The sequence below is a fragment of the Oncorhynchus clarkii genome, chromosome 12, assembly GCF_045791955.1.
Source record: "Oncorhynchus clarkii lewisi isolate Uvic-CL-2024 chromosome 12, UVic_Ocla_1.0, whole genome shotgun sequence".
In the NCBI taxonomy this organism is placed as follows: domain Eukaryota; kingdom Metazoa; phylum Chordata; class Actinopteri; order Salmoniformes; family Salmonidae; genus Oncorhynchus; species Oncorhynchus clarkii.
The window spans coordinates 82,554,095-82,574,136 of NC_092158.1; the positions used below are offsets into that span (position 1 = coordinate 82,554,095).

Sequence of the window (20,042 nt, forward strand, 5' to 3'; positions counted from 1 at the left end):
AAAGCAGCATTCCCCAAGAGAGGATGGCTTTCACTTTAGCAGTGATAAATTCATGAACTTCTTTGAGGAAAAGATCATGATTATTAGAAAGCAAATTACGGACTCCTCTTTAAATCTGCGTATTCCTTCAAAGCTCAGTTGTCCTGAGTCTGCACAACTCTGCCAGGACCTAGGATCAAGAGAGACGCTCAAGTGTTTTAGTACTATATCTCTTGACACAATGATGAAAATAATCATGGCCTCTAAACCTTCAAGCTGCATACTGGACCATATTCCAACTAAACTACTGAAAGAGCTGCTTCCTGTGCTTGGCCCTCCTATGTTGAACATAATAAACGGCTCTCTATCCACCGGATGTGTACCAAACTCACTAAAAGTGGCAGTAATAAAGCCTCTCTTGAAAAAGCCAAACCTTGACACAGAAAATGTAAAAAACTATCGGCCTATATCGAATCTTCCATTCCTCTCAAAAATTTTAGAAAAGGCTGTTGCGCAGCAACTCACTGCCTTCCTGAAGACAAACAATGTAGCACTGAGACGGCACTTGTGAAGGTGGTAAATTACATTAATGGCATCGGACCGAGGCTCTGCATCTGTCCTCGTGCTCCTAGACCTTAGTGCTGCTTTTGAAACCATCGATCACCACATTCTTTTGGAGAGATTGGAAACCCAAATTGGTCTATACGGACAAGTTCTGGCCTGGTTTAGATCTTATCTGTCGGAAAGATATCAGTTTGTCTCTGTGAATGGTTTGTCCTCTGACAAATCAACTGTAAATTTCAGTGTTCCTCAAGGTTCCGTTTTAGGACCACTATTGTTTTCACTATATATTTTACCTCTTGGGGATGTTATTCGAAAACATAATGTTAACTTTCACTGCTATGCGGATGACACACAGCTGTACATTTCAATGAAACATGGTGAAGCCCCAAAATTGCCCTTGCTAGAAGCATGTGTTTCAGACATAAGGAAGTGGATGGCTGCAAACTTTTAAACTCGGACAAAACAGAGATGCTTGTTCTAGGTCCCAAGAAACAAAGAGATCTTCTGTTGAATCTGACAATTAATCTTAATGGTTGTACAGTCGTCTCAAATAAAACTGTGAAGGACCTCGGCGTTACTCTGGACCCTGATCTCTCTTTTGAAGAACATATCAAGACCATTTCATTTTTTTTAAAGGCATTAAATGAACTGTTTCACTGCCAGACGAGGCTCCGCTGATAGCAAGGTGTAGCAGTCGTATAGTGCAATTCATGTATTGTTTAGTGTTGTGGCTTTGCTGGCATACATACCACTTTTTTTGGTTTTTGCCACACCAAGATTTACATGCTAAAATCGCCACTGGCCATATTATAATTTCTGACATTTGGTAGGTCATTTGTTTATCAACTATAGTTTGATACATGCAGCTTCTCTTCTGTCATAAGTTGCTGCCCCAGAAAATTCAATAAAGTAGTGCTTACCAGAATAATGTCTTACATCAATAGAATGAATGCATTAGTAATGTTGTTAATACCAGTAAAGTTGTCTGTTTTGTTTAGGGACCGGGGACAAAACGCAATAACTCCAAAACAACAGAAAGATTGGTCCTGTGCAAAATGTTTGACCAGTTTTAAGGAAATGAAAGGCTGAGAAAACATGTTTCTGATAAGATTTCAGTTTGTCTTGGGTGCATATTTTATGTGGTTGAAACACTGTGCTTGCATAACAGTGTGAAAGATAACACATTACATGGGCATTTGCATTTTCTCAAGAGATCCTGAAAGAAAGAAATCCTAGTTCTCCACTCCTGTTCCCAAGACAAAATTTGAATTTTTTGTATAATTTCACTGCAAGAAATGCATAATTCTGCAGGAGTTAATATTATGTTATGCTACACGTGAGAGGTTGTAGGCCTACAGTCAGTGTCCATATGGCTTATACCTATAAAGACCTTAAGCGGGATATGAGCTACTATCCGGATTACTGTGCGCATATTAATGTGGTCAATGTTATGGTCACTACAGCCAATGGGAACTGATATTGCTCTGGAGCAAAGCTCTGCAGTATTAGTGAAGAGATGATCAATACAAGTCGATGTAACAGATCCAACACTATTTGTATGCACTGTAGTTGGTTGAGTGATAACCTGGGTCGTATTACAGGCATTAGTCACAGTTAGAAGCTTCCTTTTGAGAGAAAATAGACTTCTCTGTTAATATCACACACAATATCGAGCATTGCACACATATGATCACATATGATCCAAATACTGAGTGTTAGCACTTCGTGGTGAAATGTAGCACCCCAAAGGGGCTGAATACTTATTGACTCAAGACATTTCAGATTTTCATTTTTAATTAATTTGTTAAAAAAAATAAAAAATAGAAAAACATAATTTCACATTATGGGGTTCAGGCTTTAACAACAAAATGTGGAAAAAGTCAAGGGGTGTGAATACTTTCTGAAGGCACTGTATGGGCTGTTCTTAGCCTTTTCCTTGGTAGCTTATCAGAGATAGATATGTGGAGAAGAAAAAATGTAATAAAAACATTGTTTAGCTAATAGAGTCAGTCAATCAGGCACTTGTGTCAGTTGTTGTGTGTGTGGTGTTGGGCCGAAGCTACTGACCCAGAAGCTTGGCTCTCTCACTCCTCCCAGGCTTTTGGGAGGGAGGGTGGACAATGAGCTTGTAGTAGGCGATATAAGCAATGTTCCCATTGTCACGACTTCCACCGAAGTCAGTCCCTCTCCTTGTTCGGCCTTCTATCCATCGCCGATCCACTTTTCATCTTCCATTTGTTTTGTCTTTGTCTTACACACCTGGTTTCAATTCCCCAATTACTTGTTCATTATTTAACCCTCTGTTCCCCCATGTTTGTTTGTGAGTAATTGTTTATTATATTGCGGTCCGTATTTGTGGCCTTATATTTATACAACTTGTATTGTTGTATTATTTGAGTAAAATTGCTTTCATTACTTATATCTGCTGTCCTGCGCCTGACTCATCTCACCAGCTTCACACAGACGCATTACACCCATGCTCTCTGGTAGCTTTCATAGCTGGGATAAGTTCTTTCCACCTCTGGCACACAGGTTCAGAGAAGTCCCTCGTTGAGGAAGATGATACCTCTCAAGTTTTTGTCTCTCTCCAAAACAGCCATCTTGTCCTTGAACCTTAGGAACTTGACCACTATCGGCCTGGGTCTGTCACCTGAGCTGGTTACAGGGTTTCCAGACCTATTGGCGCGCTCCACCGCAATCTTCCTATGATCCATCAGCAGCTTTTCAGTAAAAAAATTGCTCATTTTCTCCTCAGACTATATTCAGGTCAGATGTGGAGACTCTGGTATGCCATCTACAAGAATGTTATTCCTCTTGGATTGTCCTTCTAGTCTGTTTTCCCAGTCATTTGTAATAATGATTCACAGACATAGACTTAGAGTTTGTTGTCAACTTGCTGCAAGTCTCTTTCAGGGCATCCACCTCTCCCTGGGAGAACTGCAAACTGTTCTTAAGGTCTTGGATCTCTCTGGTCAGATCGTCCATTCTTTTGTTAGCTGAGTCCACCAATATTTGGACAAAGTTCTTGAAGCTATTTTCCTGTTGCTGTAACAATTGCTTGTAGACATATTTTTGTTGATTTAAAAGATCACGCACTTGCGATAGCAAAACACTGTCCTCTCCATTACTCCCACCTTCTTTAGCTTTGGGCAGCATGATGGTAGCGTTACACATTCTGGTAACAAAGTGTTCTGTTGCAATTTTATAGTCTATGACATTTCAGATTTACATATGATAATTTTTCACAAAGTAGTTTGGATGTAGTGAACTCGTTTTTCAAAGTAACTTTAGTTCAGTAAACTATATTTGTCTTAAGGGGAGCTTTAATGTAGCTTAACTTCTTCCAGTGTGAAGTAATTGGTAGGTTGGTAAACTATTTTCAGAGTAGCTTCCCCAACACTGCTAAAAAGTTGTGACTAAACCTGGAATGTCAACACTGGAAACAAATGAAAGCTGGAAAAAGAGTGGGAAAGAGAGGCATGAGACAAGTCCAGTCTGGTTGTGAGGTACATCCCTCTCTCTCCTGTTCTTCCCAGCCCCACCCTACACCTCACAGTTCACTACAAAACTCTTTACATCACACCAGCTACATAACAGACCACCGCTTTACACAGATCAACACCCGAATGAAGAGAGTAGAATTTCCTTTTTAAGGAGAAGGAAAACCCTTGACAAAGAACTTTACTTTTCAAATTTCCAATCAAGACAAGAGGACACATCATAAGGTATTAGTTCAACTTTTCAACTTGTATCTCTGATGTTGTGCTATTTCAAATATGAAACAGACCAGCTCCATAGTGCATTATAACTGCATTTTAATGTGTTATAACTCTTAGTGGAGTAACCAATCCAATCAAGTTTAAATAAATGAATATTGATGGTATGTTTAGGGGGCAGCACATGCATGTGTCCTTATACCTTCATGAATGTCACTTAATTCAAACAGACTAAGGTATGTATGATTCAGGCCAAATGCAAAGTACAAACAAATAAACCTTTTTTGCTCTCTATCGATTAAAAGATAATAAGTTCTGAGGAACATTTCCACCCAAACTTTTACTTTTGACATTAATCTATTGTGAAACACTCGATGGTTAATCCAAAATACGCTACTTTTTCAATATGGTATAAGAAATGTATTCATACTCTATTCCATTGATGAACCAAACATAACGCCTTCATGTTATGCTCAGGATTCAGTGATTCACCAGGATCTATAAGTAGCAACAATTACTATTAGTAATTTTGTTCTTACCACTCACCCCCATCCTCTCGACCTCCTCCTCTTCCTCTTACCCTCACCTCTATGGGTCCTTGTGAGAAGAGAAGACACATTTATGTCTTAGTTTTACTAGTCTGCCTGATCTTGTCCAGTTGAATATAAGGAGAAGGGTCCAAGTAAGCACTATTGCATGTTTTCTTAATTCAATGAGAGTAGCATACCATCAAGGGGCGGCAGGTAACCTAGTGGTTAAAGTGTTGGGCCAGTCACCGAAAGGTTTCTAGATCGAACTACCCAGCGGACAAGATACAAATCTGTAGTTTTGCCCCTGAACAAGGCAGTTGTTCCTAGTCCGTCAATGTGACAAAAGCATTTGTTCTAAACTGACATGCCTAGTTAAATAAATAAAAAAATAGCTTAGATGGAATAAATAATATGATCCAGTGGAGAAAATAAAGGGATGACATTTTACAAGGCTGTTGGGGTGTAAGAAAAGCTCTTTTGGCTTGATTTAGTAAAGTTGTAAAGTTTAGTAAAGTTGTACTCAGCTAAAGGGATGACATTTGCTGGACTTTTTCGCAGGGCTAGGTGAGATTGAGTGGATCCAGGTGAGGAGAGGTTGAAGTCTCAGTGTGACTAGGAGTGGCAGCATGCCTCTGAGCTGGCTGAGGTAGACCGGGCCTGTCACAACACGACTTAGTCCCAGGGCTGTGCTTTCTGAGACTTTGTTTTTAAATGCACCTCTGAGCTACACAATCCTGACTTGTACAGGCCTGTCATAGGGAATTAGTCTGTGTGTGTAAGTATGTGTGTGTAGGTGTTTGTGGGGTACTCTGCTGTGTGATGATCACAGAAATGACCATGTAATTCTATATCTACGTTTAAAGAAACCACATTCCTTTAATACCAGAATGGGAACTGTTTTGTATCCCCCCCCCCCCTCTCTCTCTTCCAGGATGGGATCTGCTGGGGTACAGATTGTATGTGTGGCCCTTGGGGTCCTGGGCCTGATCGGGGGCATTGTGTGCTGTGCCATCCCTAGGTGGAAAGTGTCATCATTTACAGGACAGAACATCGTAACTGCTCAGGTACTGAGCAGATCAAGTGTTTTATTAGCCCTATGTGGTTTTCATTTTGAACTTCTAAATACTTTCTAACATTGTATTGACTCTAATGACTCTAATAACTCGAAAAATGTAGAATGAATGCAATATGCTGAAGTCAAATAAGCTGTAATGAATGAATGGCGTGTGTATTACTGTAACTATTTGTCTCTGTGTGTAGGAAACTGAAGAGGGCCTGTGGATGACCTGTGTGGTGCAGAGTACTGGCCAGCAGCAGTGTAAGAGCTATGAGTCCCTGCTGGTCCTGCCATCTAACCTGCAGGCGGCCCGCGCCATGACCATCATCAGCTGCATGGTCACCTCCCTGGCCATCCTCATCTTGTTCGCCGGCGCCGACTTCACCACCTGCGTGGAGAATGAGGACATCAAGCCCAAGATCAGCCTTGTGGCCGGGATTGCTCTGTTGGTGTCTGGCCTCCTCCTCATCATCCCTGTCAGCTGGTCCGCCCACAACGTCATCAGCAACTTCTACAACCCCCTTGTGGCCCAGAAGATGGAGCTGGGAACCTGTATCTTTATTGGCTGGGCTGCTGGGGTGCTGCTGATTCTGGCCGGAGGCCTGCTCATGTGTTTCAGCAGAGCCAAATCTGGCAGCTCGGGAGGAACCGCCAAGTACTACGGCAACAGCGCTTCAGCCCCCGCTGCCAACAAGAACTACGTCTAGTGCATGTATTACACCTCTGTATGTTTGTATGTGTGCAGAGAGATAGTTTGATGGAAAGGAAATGGGTCAGACAGAATGAAAACAAGAAAGGGGAGGGGTTTAATCTTGAGGATAAAGAAGGGACATTATGAGCGGAAATAATGGTTGTAAATATTGAATATATCAAAATAGTAAGACTGGTTTAGTTGTAGTTAATCCAAGGGTCCAATATGGTGATTCAATTTAAAATACAAATATATGTTTCTTTTTTGGGGGGGGACTAACTCAATATACTATAATATACTACAAATCAAAACTGTGTAAGGATGATGATGTACCTACATTCATACAGTTTCTTAATTGTGTCCAACTCACTAAGAATCACCTACATGAAGGTTAGACAGTCAAGGAGCACCGTAAATTCCAAAAACGATGGATAGAGGAAATTATTTTACAAATTGTGACGGCGAGGAAATATAGCCAATTTTCAGTGTGGATCTCCGGACCTCGTTGAAGTCCAAATGCAGCCCCCGGGGCAGAAGGAGTTTGACACCCTTGTTGTAATGTGTTATCTCGTTGAGTTTTTTAATGCTGGGTGGCATGTTTCTATAATGCCATGAATGAACAACAGAGATCAAAGTGAGGGACTCAGTGGTCATGCATCTCAAAATACAGGTATAGTTAAATGACTGTATATATCATCTACATCCATGAGATCACAACTTTTTAACTTATGTAAATCAGCTTGTCTTTTACTTTTGTTTATCAAATAATAAATACATGTTTTTATTTTATTCTGTTGCAATACAAATGATTGTCATCTCCTTCAGGTGTGCCATCCTTTGGTTTGGAAATGTTAACAAAAGCAAAACAAGTTGAAATATTTTGGATAATATTAAGGACTTTTATTTCCAACTATGTAAGAGCATATATTAAAAACAAGTCTCTATAAATGGGAAAACTGACACCAACAAAACAAATTCAAGCTTCCAGACCCAAAAATATTTGGCTGCTGATATTGATGGATCCTGTCTCCAACTCTCCCTTTAAACATCTTTCCTTCAAACATCCCCAACTATTTCTAACTATTTTACTTTCATCTCCTCTTTATCTTCTCCTCTTTACACCTCCTTCTCTCTCTCCATCAGCTCCATCTCGAACCCAATGGCTCTGTTTCAATTCTTGCTCTCCAGTTTGCTCACGCGCTTGGTCAGCTCCTCTACTGTTTCCTTCAGAGCCTTCACCTCCTTCTGCAAGGCATGTACCTCCTGAGAGAGAGAGAGAGAGAGAGAGAGAGAGAGAGAGAGAGAGAGAGAGAGAGAGAGAGAGAGAGAGAGAAAGAAAGAAAGAAAGAAAGAAAGAAAGAAAGAAAGAAAGATAGAGACAAAAAAGAGAAAGAAAAACAGAGAGAGAGAGAGAGAGAGAGAGAGAGAGAGAGAGAAAGAAAGAAAGAAAGAAAGAAAGATAGAGACAAAAAAGAGAAAGAAAAACAGAGAGAGAGAGAGAGAGAGAGAGAGAGAGAGAGAGAGAAAGAAAGAAAGAAAGAAAGAAAGAAAGAAAGAAAGAAAGAAAGAAAGAAAGAAAGATAGAGACAAAAAAGAGAAAGAAAAACAGAGAGAGAGAGAGAGAGAGAGAGAGAGAAGGAGAGGGGAGATTCCTGGTGAAATGTGCAAAAGAGGAAGCCATATCTAAAATACAGTATCTATTCACAGATATATCAAAGTATGTAGGTAGATGCAGCCATGTCCTTACCCCAGTGTTATCGTGCTGATGCCCCATGGCTGCTGATGTGGTCTTCAGAAGACTTTTGTGAACTTTGAACTCTTTGGATTTGGTGGTTGTCGCAAAACCGTCCTTCAAGGAGATCAGGATAGGTTGGCCCTCTTTGCCTTCAAACCAATCATTGGCCTCCACAGACGGCTCTGGACCCATGGTGTCTGGGTACAAATCCTCCTGAAACAGGTCAGACTGAAGAGAGAGAGAGAGAAAGTGAGATATTTAAGAATCACATGCTTTGAGTTATAGTCATTTTTTAAAAGTGTATTTACCTTGCGGGGCACCGTCATGACAATGGGCTCACACTTCCTCTCATGGAGCTTGTAAAACCTGGTGGAGGACGAATAAAACAATATACATTCCCATTTTACAAACAGCGCTTGTGTGTATGTGTGTGTATACTGGCGAGTGAAAATGTCCATGACTCTGTGGTTACCTGGCGATTTCACACTTGTTGACCTCCAGGCCCCTCTTGGGCATGTAGCCCATGCCCTTCTGACTCTCCTTACTGCTGTACATGGACAGGTAGTGAACATAGGGAGCCTCATCCGTCACCTCAAAGTACCGGATACTGCTGTCACCCTGAGGCACGCAAATGAATGGTTAGTAAACCATAGTGTGTGTGTGTGTGTCAAAGGAGGTTGGTGGCATCTTATTTGGGGAGAAAGGGCTCATGGTAATAGCTGGAGCGGAATAGGTGGAATGGTATCAAATACATATAACACATGGTTTCAATGTGTTTGATGCCATTCCATTTGCTTCGTTCTGGCCATTATTTTGAGCTGTTGTCAAAAAACATTTGAGCCTCCTGTGTGTGTGTGTGTGTGTGTGTGTGTGTGTGTGTGTGTGTGTGTGTGTGTGTGTGTGTGTGTGTGTGTGTGTGTGTGTGTGTGTGTGTGTGTGTGTGTGTGTGGTGTGTGTGTTTGTGTGGGTGTGTGTGTGTGTGTGTTTTTAAATCTAACCTTGCCACAGAGGTAGACGATGCCAGTGTCAGGGTCAAAGAAGGGCAATAGGACACCACTGCTGGTGTCCAACTCCTGCAGGGTGAGTGGCTCCCCAAAGCTCTTCTGTCAAACACATACAGGTCATGTCAGGTCTTAAGACACTTTTCATAAGGCTTTATAAGAAGTTCATAATTGTCTCATAACACTCACCGGGTCCCAAAGTGCCACCTGTCTCTCACTCATGCGACTGAAGCCGGTGCTCAGGATCTTCCCTTCGGACACAAACACAGCCTTGACAGGCCTGGAGCCTTCGTGTGTCTTCTCCTTCTCCTGAGAGAGACAGAAAGGCAGAAAGAGAGAGATTGTAGATTCAGGGAAAAACAGACACTCAACAAAGGAGGTTCATCTATCAAAGACACGTGAAGGGAACTATATGAACTAATCCCTGACTGTGATTCTATTGAGATCTATGACATTAAACCTGGTAGCTAGGTGCATCTGACTGTCCAGGGTTAGAGTGGCTGGTACTCCTGTGGTATTGATGGGGGCAGGGAGGGGGGCACTCACGGCGATGACTGTGCCCTTGCGGGGGTCCAGCACACGTATGGTCTTGTCCTTACAGGAGGTGAGGATCTGGGAGCCGTCCCTGTTCCAGCAGGCACTGTAGATGAGGTCAGGGTGGACCGAGTCGATCCTCACCATGGCCTCTCCACACGCCACGTTCCACAGGATCACCACGTTGTCACAGCCTGGAAGCCAGGGGAGAGAGAGACGGAGGAACAGGCAGTTAGGCCATGCAGTGCTACTCCACTTATGTTAACAGTTGAAGAGGCACTTGTATTCTGAGGCGATGCATCATAGCAGTGCTATACCTGCGCTCATGAGCACATTGTGGGCAGTGGGGTGCCAACTGAGGATGCCCACGCGTTTGGAGTGCCCCTCCAGCTTCACCACGGGGTCGTTCAAGGGCGTGACCAGGCCACCCTCCGGGATCTCCCAAACCTGAACGATGGAGAGGTAGAGGAAGAGGAGGGTATGTCATTACACTGAGTTAACACAGTACATAGATACAGAACACTGATCAACTGGATCACACAGGGACATATGTCCTAAAGTGCGTCCATAATATAATTCTACTTAACAAGCTCAACATTATGGCCAGTGAAAAGTTGTGACCTCTACTTACCATGACACTGCAGTCCTCTGAACCACTGGCAATGATGTTGTCGTTGTGGGGACAGAACTCAATATCCAGCACTGGGCCTGTGTGTCCACAGACTGTGGGCTGGGACATGTCAATACGACCCGTCTACAGGGAGACACAAATGAAAAAGATGGGTTACTATGACACAAATAAACACACACACACAAGCTGATGGCTCAAACAGGAGATAAATACTACAGTATGCAGTAAGAACACATGGAGATGTAGAGTGTTGCTACCACTGTGGTCTTGGCAACAGAAAGACCTAGAGAGGGTTCAGAGGAGAGGAACTCAGTCAGCTGATGACAATTGTATAGCTATGCCTGAAATCAGCCTTAGAGAGCAGAGAACTCTACTGGGAGAGCACTAGCTGTCTGCAGGGTTCCCATGGCCCTGGTGGAACACACACAGGATCTGGACTGTTGGCCCTGGAGGAACACACACAGGATCTGGACTGTTGGCCCTGGTGGAACACACACAGGATCTGGACTGTTGGTCCTGGTGGAACACAAACAGGATCTGGACTGTTGGCCCTGGTGGAACACAAACAGGATCTGGACTGTTTGCCCTGGTGGAATACAAACAGGATCTGGACTGTTGGCCCTGGTGGAACACACACAGGATCTGGACTGTTGGCCCTGGTGGAACACACACAGGATCTGGACTGTTGGCCCTGGTGGAACACACACAGGATCTGGACTGTTGGCCCTGGTGGAACACACACAGGATCTGGACTGTTGGCCCTGGTGGAACACACACAGGATCTGGACTGTTGGTCCTGGAGGAACACACACAGGATCTGGACTGTTGGCCCTGGTGGAACACACACAGGATCTGGACTGTTGGTCCTCTCTGTCACGTTGGCCCTCGCCCATCATTCACAGTACCAAAACAAAGCCATCTACATTCAATAATGTACTAAGGATGTACAGTACATGCCTTATTTTGAATATGAAGTGGCATAATGTTTTTTTTCATACTTTATTCAAATGTTTCTCCTAATGTTCCTGCCTTCATTGTAGATGAACAATCAGCTGCCATCCTAAAACCTCTTAGTCACCGTCTCAATAATAGTGATCACATACGGGTTATATGGCTGTAGTAATATCTACAGAGTAGTTAAGTGACAGAAAAATGTACTTCTCCAACATATAAATCAAGGTAGACTCAGCGATATGATGTAGATGCAGAAAGTAAACAGCATAGTGGGTCAATTTCCACAACAACTAAGAACGTTGAAGCACGAGACTCAACGTCTCAGCTGTTTTGGTCCCGTGGCTCCCACACTGTAAGAGCATGAAGCGAACCCGTGCACATGCGCAGATACTTTGTGTGACTGTGTGAAGTCGTGCATCTCGCTCATCTCAATATCTGCAGTCATTTCGCTGTCTACCTTTAAATCAAATTATCGTTCACTTGGGAACAATGGCTTCCTTTGACCAAATCATTAGGCCATAAATGCACTGTGAATTTTGGTTTAGAGGACTACTATTCGTCCCTGTTACAGGGAAGTCCAAACAGTGATGCAATGGTCTCTACCCATGACGTTGAGACAGTCTATATCTTTGGGTAAAAAAAAATCTGTTATATCTACATATCTGTTCTATATATGAATATGCATACACTTAATGTCAAAGTCTTTCAATTACACCTTTATGCTTCAATATCACATAACGCATTCAAAATCAATCTAGATATTGACTACTATAAGACCATTACATACACTATATATACAGTACAAAATAATGTGGACACCCCTTCAAATGAATGCATTTGGCTATTTCAGCCCCACCCGTTGCTGACAGGTATATAAAATAGAGCACACAGCCATGCAACTCCATTAACAAACTGGCAATAGAATGGCTTTACTGAAGAGCTCAGTGACTTTCAATGTGGCACTGTCATAGGATGCCACCTTTCCAACAAGTCAGTTTGTCAAATTTCTGCCCTGCAAGAGCTTCCCCGGGCAACTGTATGTGCTCTTATTGTGAAGTGTAAACGTCTAGGAGAAGTGATAGGCCACACAAGCTCACAGAACGGGACTGCCCAGTGCTGAAGCACGTAGCATGTAAATATCGTCTGTCCTCGGTTGCAACACTCACTACCGAGTTCCAAACTGTCACCTGAAGCAATGTCAGCACAATAACTGTTCGTCAGGAGCTTCATGAAATGGGTCTCCATGGCCGAGCAGCTGCTCATCACCCTGCACAATGCCAAGCATCTCCTGGAGTGGTGTAAAGCTCGTTGCAATTGGACTCCAGAGCAGTGGAAATGTGTTCTCTGGAGTGATTAATCACACTTCACCATCTGGCAGTCCGATGGACGAATCTGGGTTTGGTGGATGCCAGGAGAACGCTACCTGCCCCAATGCATACTGTCAACTGTAAAGTTTGGTGGAGGAGAAATAATGGTCTGGGGCTGTTTTTCATGGTTCGGGCTAGGCCCCTTAGTTCCAGTGAAGGGAAATATTAATGGTACAGCATACAATTACATTCTAGATGATTCTGTGCTTCCAACTTTGTGGCAACAGTTTGGGGAAGGCCCTTTCCTGTTTCATCATGACAATGCCCCTGTGCACAAAGCGATGTCCATACAGAAATGGTTTGTCAAGATCGGTGTGGAAGAATTTAACTGGCCTGCACAGAGCCCTGACCTCAACCCCATTGAACACCTTTGGGATGAATTGGAATGCCGACAGGGTGCCAGGCCTAATCGTCCAACATCAGTGCCCAACCTCACTAATGCTCTTGTGGCTGAATGGAAGCAAGTCCCTGCAGCAATGTTCCAACATCGAGTGGAAAGCCTTCACAGAAGAGTGGAGGCTGTTATAGCAGCAAAGGGGGGACCAACTTCATACTAATTCCTATGATTTTGGAATGAAATGTTCGACAAGCAGGTGTCAACATACTTTTGGTCATGTAGTGTATGTGTTTGTTGCTGATATTGCAGCATATTCGTCCCATGCTGATACTGTACCTGCATCCCACATGTGCTTCTGTTTTTCAATGTCAAACCCACCACTGGTATGCATGACCAAAGAGCTATATATTTTCATGTTATCTGACCATAGCACCGGTTCCAATTCATGTGCCAATGCCATTGATCAAACTCCAGGCGGTGCTATAGTCAGATGGCACGAAAATATAACTCTAGCTCAGTAAATAGCTCAGTATATATATATTTTATACAGTCTTTTTTTCTCATCTTTATCAAGTGTGTTAATAATTTTGGACCTGACTGTATATGCAGCTGCACTATACTGCGCCCTAGCCACATCCTGTCAAGACTGTGTTGCACTGAACCGCTCCAAATATGGTGAAAAACTAGCAACAACACAGAGAGAGCCAGTGACGTGTAGAACCGAAACACTGCCTCAAACTTCCTTATTCAGCACAATGTGTGATGCCGCCTTGCAATATTCAAAATTAAAATGAACACTGTACAAACGACACGCCAATGAGCATTTTCATCAAAATTGTAGCGTAGTTGGGAAAATCTGGGCATGAATGAAAGTGACATTTTGAAACTTCAAGATTTGAGACTGAGACCACTTCTGAGACCTGAAAACGTCTAACTTCACTTAAGGCATTCACTTTGACCTCTGTCTCTCTGCTCAGGCCCACCTTGTTCAGAGGCAGCACTAGGAAGGCCCCTCCTCCGCTGGCATCCACAATCATGGCCACGAACTTGGGGTTGACAGAGCAGAAGTTGCTGTCCCAGGTCATCTGGGAGATGCGGATGTCATCATAGCACTGGTCAGCCTTCACCCCCTGGCCGAAGACATGACGGAACTTACTGGCCCTGACTACCTTCCTGGACATGGTGACCTGATAGGGGAGAGAGATGAGGATGGGGAGAGGAAGGGGGGGTGGGTGGAGCGGTAGTAGGAGAGATGAGGATGGGGAGAGGAGAGGGGGGGTGGGTGGAGCGGCAGTAGGAGAGATGAGGACGGGGAGAGGAGAGAGTGGGGGGGTGGGTCGGTAGTAGGAGAGATGAGGACAAGGAGAGGAGAGAGTGGGGGGGTGGGTCGGTAGTAGGAGAGATGAGGACAAGGAGAGGAGAGAGTGGGGGGGTGGGTCGGTAGTAGGAGAGATGAGGACAAGGAGAGGAGAGAGTGGGGGAGTGGGTCGGTAGTAGGAGAGATGAGGACAAGGAGAGGAGAGAGTGGGGGGATGGTAGTAGGAGAGATGAGGACAAGGAGAGGAGAGAGTGGGGGGTCGGTAGTAGGAGAGATGAGGACAAGGAGAGGAGAGAGTGGGGGAGTGGGTCGGTAGTAGGAGAGATGAGGACAAGGAGAGGAGAGAGTGGGGGGATGGTAGTAGGAGAGATGAGGACAAGGAGAGGAGAGAGTGGGGGGTCGGTAGTAGGAGAGATGAGGACAAGGAGAGGAGAGAGTGGGGGAGTGGGTCGGTAGTAGGAGAGATGAGGACAAGGAGAGGAGAGAGTGGGGGGATGGTAGTAGGAGAGATGAGGACAAGGAGAGGAGAGAGTGGGGGAGTGGGTCGGTAGTAGGAGAGATGAGGACAAGGAGAGGAGAGAGTGGGGGGATGGTAGTAGGAGAGATGAGGACAAGGAGAGGAGAGAGTGGGGGAGTGGGTCGGTAGTAGGAGAGATGAGGACAAGGAGAGGAGAGAGTGGGGGGATGGTAGTAGGAGAGATGAGGACAAGGAGAGGAGAGAGTGGGGGGATGGTAGTAGGAGAGATGAGGACAAGGAGAGGAGAGAGTGGGGGGATGGTAGTAGGAGAGATGAGGACAAGGAGAGGAGAGGGTGGGGGGATGGTAGTAGGAGAGATGAGGACAAGGAGAGGAGAGAGTGGGGGGATGGTAGTAGGAGAGATGAGGACAAGGAGAGGAGAGAGTGGGGGGATGGTAGTAGGAGAGATGAGGACAAGGAGAGGAGAGAGTGGGGGGATGGTAGTAGGAGAGATGAGGACAAGGAGAGGAGAGGGGGTTAGTGGGAGAATTAAGAGGAGATATAAGAAGAAAAGGGAAGAGGGCAGAGTTGTTAATGCACAGTGGTAGACTAATCAAGTGGTTATTGTATTTAAGAATATGCAGACTGCTACTGTAGCCAGTGAGGTGTCACCAGGCACCTTTACAACATTTACATAGACAGAGAGAGAGAGAGAGAGAGAGAGAAATAGAGAGAGAGACAGAGAGAGAGAGATGTATAGAAGAAAAGCAGTAATCTGTGAAATAAATGTAACTGTTTTCATGTGCATAAATAATGCACAAATGCAAGTATAAACATTTTACAGGATATGAAGAGCAATGTAGGGATTTGAATACTGTGACCTTAGATGCCACAAAATGTCTTAAGAACATGAGCATCACTGACTCACTCCCTAGTTAGACCACAAGACAAGCACATAGTGAGGACACAAACACACAGACACAAAGCTACAGGAAGGAAGGACAATACAGGAAAAGCAGAGAAAAGGGGAAGAAAGAACTTGCACAACTACTTCCTCCAGTCTGCAACTGTTTCTTTTTGTCTTTATTATTCGAGGTACACTTGTGGCTCTGTGCAATGCTTTAACTCACATCTAGTCGTAGGGATGAACCCGCACAGAGAGAGAAAACATGGAGAATTGAAGGAAATATGAGCATATGGGACTACAGAGGCAAACTGAAAGGCATACTCCACTGCAGTTTGGAAATCATGTGAACCAGGAACCTACAGCAACAGTTAGACCACATCCTACAGAACAAACAACAGAACCACAAAACTATCGTTCTTTCCGTTTCATTCACACACATGCTCTCTTTGTCCCTCTCTAATGCTCCTTTTCACACATTGAACAATTGGCAGATATATATATATTATTTTTTTACGAGCTATAACCAAAGAGAATGCAACTGGTTGAAATATTGTCGTCCAATTTAGGGTTTGTAGGGTTTGTAATGCATTACTGTCAGTAGATAGTCCTCATGTTCAATGCATAGGCTACATTTCACAAGTTTCATATTTATCAATAAGAATATTAGTGCACACAATGACTCAGTCCTGACCTACAGCCCATACATTTATGCTGTAAAACGACAACTCTAAAAGAGTGAGCAGAGAATTTACCTCCATTTGCAGACCTTACTTCCTCAAATCTGAAGCTTCGCTGACTCTGAATCCCTTGGCTAAAGACTTAGGCCTCACTGTTCTTGTAGCATTTGTGCATCACAAGACCTCTTTGGTAGACATTCATCTAATGCAATAATCCTTTGCAGAGTGTACCTTAATGTTATAAAGGACCAGGACCGGAGTACATGTCAATAATGGTGTGTGTGTGTGTGTGTGTGTGTGTGTGTGTGTGTGTGTGTGTGTGTGTGTGTGTGTGTGTGTGTGTGTGTGTGTGTGTGTGTGTGTGTGTGTGTAGGCCTACAGCATGATCATATAAAGTGACAGCAATTATGGACTATCAGTCACATGGTTTGTGATTACTAGGAGAAGGATGCTGAAAGCAGGCCTACCTGTTTTAGTGATGGGGAAATATTCTGCTCAGTCAGGCTCCCTGCTTGGTTCTGCTGTGTTGCCAGAGAGGAGTAGGAGACGGTTGTCTAGGGTAGGTCTCTTTATGTGATGGAGGAAGTGAGAGTTTTAGATGAAGGTGGAAATGGGAGGTGTCTCGTTCTGTCTTCTTACTTGCTGGGGTTGAAACGTTTAAATGACAGATCTCAAGAAGAGATTAGATGAAGTTGTTGATATGCAGACCAAAGTGAGCCTAATTAATTAGACTAATCAAATCATCAAGTCTGTATTACTTTGATTTGATTACATTTCATTTAAATTAATATATATATATATATATATATGAAGATAAACATTGTAATGTCACTGTAACAGAGTCTCCAGAGTGCTCTAAAGCTTTGGGCCTCCCGAGTGGCGCAGCGGTCTAAGGCACTGCATCGCAGTGCTAGAGGTGTCACTACAGACCAGGTTTGATCCCGGGCTGTATCACAACCGGCTGTGATTGGGAGGCCCATAGGGCGGTGCAAATTTGTCCAGTGTCGTCTGGGTTAGGGGAGGGTTTGGCCGAGGGGGCTCAAAAGTAGGCTGTCATTGTAAATAAGAATTTGTTCCGAACTGACTTGCCTAGTTAAATAATTAAAGAACAATGAATTATAGGGTTAGGTCATCCCAAGGATCCCACTTAGCATCTACCATACTGTAGTTGCCTACTTGCAGTGGGGACTGTTGACTGTGGGATATAAATATGCGCAAAGAGGGTGCTGCTGTGTACAGGACAACCGCCCACAAAAATCGCAATTTAACCTCTGTGCACGTATGGATGTATGGATAACAGGATGAAGTCAAACAGAGAATGCCATGGTACAGCTAGGCTCTGTTTAAAGACACATGTATGGATAACAGGATGAAGTCAAACAGAGAATGCCATGGTACAGCTAGGCTCTGTTTAAAGACACATGTATGGATAACAGGATGAAGTCAAACAGAGAATGCCATGGTACAGCTAGGCTCTGTTTAAAGACACATGTATCGATAACAGGATGAAGTCAAACAGAGAATGCCATGGTACAGCTAGGCTCTGTTTAAAGACACATGTATGGATAACAAGATGAAGTCAAACAGAGAATGCCATGGTACAGCTAGGCTCTGTTTAAAGACACATGTATGGATAACAAGATGAAGTCAAACAGAGAATGCCATGGTACAGCTAGGCTCTGTTTAAAGACACATGTATGGATAACAGGATGAAGTCAAACAGAGAATGCCATGGTACAGCTAGGCTCTGTTTAAAGACACATGTATCGATAACAGGATGAAGTCAAACAGAGAATGCCATGGTACAGCTAGGCTCTGTTTAAAGACACATGTATGGATAACAGGATGAAGTCAAACAGAGAATGCCATGGTACAGCTAGGCTCTGTTTAAAGACACATGTATGGATAACAGAATGAAGTCAAACAGAGAATGCCATGGTACAGCTAGGCTCTGTTTAAAGACACATGTATGGATAACAGGATGAAGTCAAACAGAGAATGCCATGGTACAGCTAGGCTCTGTTTAAAGACACATGTATGGATAACAGGATGAAGTCAAACAGAGAATGCCATGGTACAGCTAGGCTCTGTTTAAAGACACATGTATGCATCCTTTAACCAGACCCTGCTCCCTCAACCCCCCTGAAAACATATACATTAAAACAAGCAAGAGAACAGAACAGGAGAGACCAAAAAGACAGAATGGAAGGCCAGAGACAGGTTTAAAAATATAGACTTCAGTTTATTGCACAATCGTTGCTGGAGACTGAGGAGTGGGAGGGCCTGTCTGTATAATGCAAGACACTACAGATGGGCACGTAGAGAAACTAGACACAGATACAAGATGGCCATACATTAACAGAAGAGTTGGTGAGAACACAGGCGGGTCGATGAGGCACAGTAGGATGCAACTTGCACCCAGACATGGAGCAGGACAGACAAAACACAATAAAACACAGATTTCACACATGAAGTATGAGATCTTAAAACAGCTCATATATTCAAACATACAGGGTCCATAATATACATTCATAACTGGTTTGTGCAACCCTGAACATGCAGGGTTTGGTCACTCCTAGAATGTTAACACTGTTGAGTAGTAAGTATGTCAGTCAGTCACATTGCCTGTGTAAAAACAACCTGTCTAACTCTGGTATTTGTTTTCCACCAATGGTCCTTCGACTAATCACATCAGGTCTTTTCACATCAGATCTTTTTCAGAGTTGATTGGTCAAAAGATCAATTAGTGAAAATATCAGAACTGGGCTTCCTCTGCCAGACACAGAACGGTTGGCGGTGAGCCTTTATACGATACAATATGATGCCTGCAATAGACTGCAACGTTACAGAGTAATGTCCACCAGATGGGGCCAAATAAACAGCCATTCAATTCATTTACAAAAACCAAGAGAGACCGAAGACAAGGACAAACAGAGAAACAGACAGACCCTCAAGAAAGCTCCCTTCGTCAAGAGGAAAAGGGCATTTCATTATCAGTACAGACAGTATCATAATTAGTACCAACCCTCCACAGAGTAATTGTATCAATAATAATAAGTATCATCATCATCATCGTATAACAATAGTGGACAGTTAATCCTTTATAAATAGTCAGAAACAGGCTAGCTGGCACCTGTGTACAAAAAAAAAAAAACATTACATTTTGTTAGTGTTTCATATATCATGTCATCATTATCATCATAGAATAGCAGAATATACAGACTAAAACAATGACCATTGGCTGGCCTGGTTCCATCTCTGAAAAATGGTACTGTTGATGGGCCTGGTTCCATCTCTGAAAAATGGTTTTCAGTTCTTTCTCCCACCACTCTTCCCTCCCCTCCCATCTTTCCGTTTCCACAGTCTTACTCTTTTTTCAACCGCTCTTTAAATACATTTTACCTCGTTTTATCAGATCCCACCCCAAGAATCCCTACTTCTACTACTACTGCTGACTCTTACCTTCCCTCGGACCCCTACCCAGTTCCGGAGTCCCTCACAGTGGCCTCTGTGGTGTATGGCTCTAAAAGCCATGTTTCAGAGAGGAACCCCCTGGCCTCAACGTAACAGCTACGGCTATAGCACCC

General features: G+C 43.5%; 2 protein-coding genes across 2 annotated transcripts; one reads left to right on the forward strand and one right to left on the reverse strand.

The window, feature by feature from the left end:
• The first annotated feature begins 4,131 nt into the window (after positions 1 to 4,131).
• On the forward strand, positions 4,132 to 6,700 carry LOC139421481 (claudin-4-like). Its single transcript, XM_071172428.1, has 3 exons — positions 4,132 to 4,268; positions 5,721 to 5,853; positions 6,050 to 6,700. Exons 2-3 carry the CDS (start codon positions 5,722 to 5,724, stop codon positions 6,551 to 6,553), a joined length of 636 nt encoding a protein of 211 aa, XP_071028529.1. The 5' UTR covers positions 4,132 to 4,268; position 5,721; the 3' UTR covers positions 6,554 to 6,700.
• Positions 6,701 to 7,413: 713 nt separating this feature from the next.
• Positions 7,414 to 17,042, reverse strand: LOC139421480 (coronin-1A-like). Its single transcript, XM_071172427.1, has 11 exons — positions 16,923 to 17,042; positions 14,080 to 14,283; positions 10,439 to 10,561; positions 10,125 to 10,254; positions 9,820 to 10,001; positions 9,463 to 9,582; positions 9,271 to 9,375; positions 8,745 to 8,890; positions 8,581 to 8,638; positions 8,285 to 8,500; positions 7,414 to 7,800 (listed from the first exon to the last, which is right to left on the reverse strand). Exons 2-11 carry the CDS (start codon positions 14,275 to 14,277, stop codon positions 7,708 to 7,710), a joined length of 1,371 nt encoding a protein of 456 aa, XP_071028528.1. The 5' UTR covers positions 14,278 to 14,283; positions 16,923 to 17,042; the 3' UTR covers positions 7,414 to 7,707.
• Between the last annotated feature and the right edge of the window lie 3,000 nt (positions 17,043 to 20,042).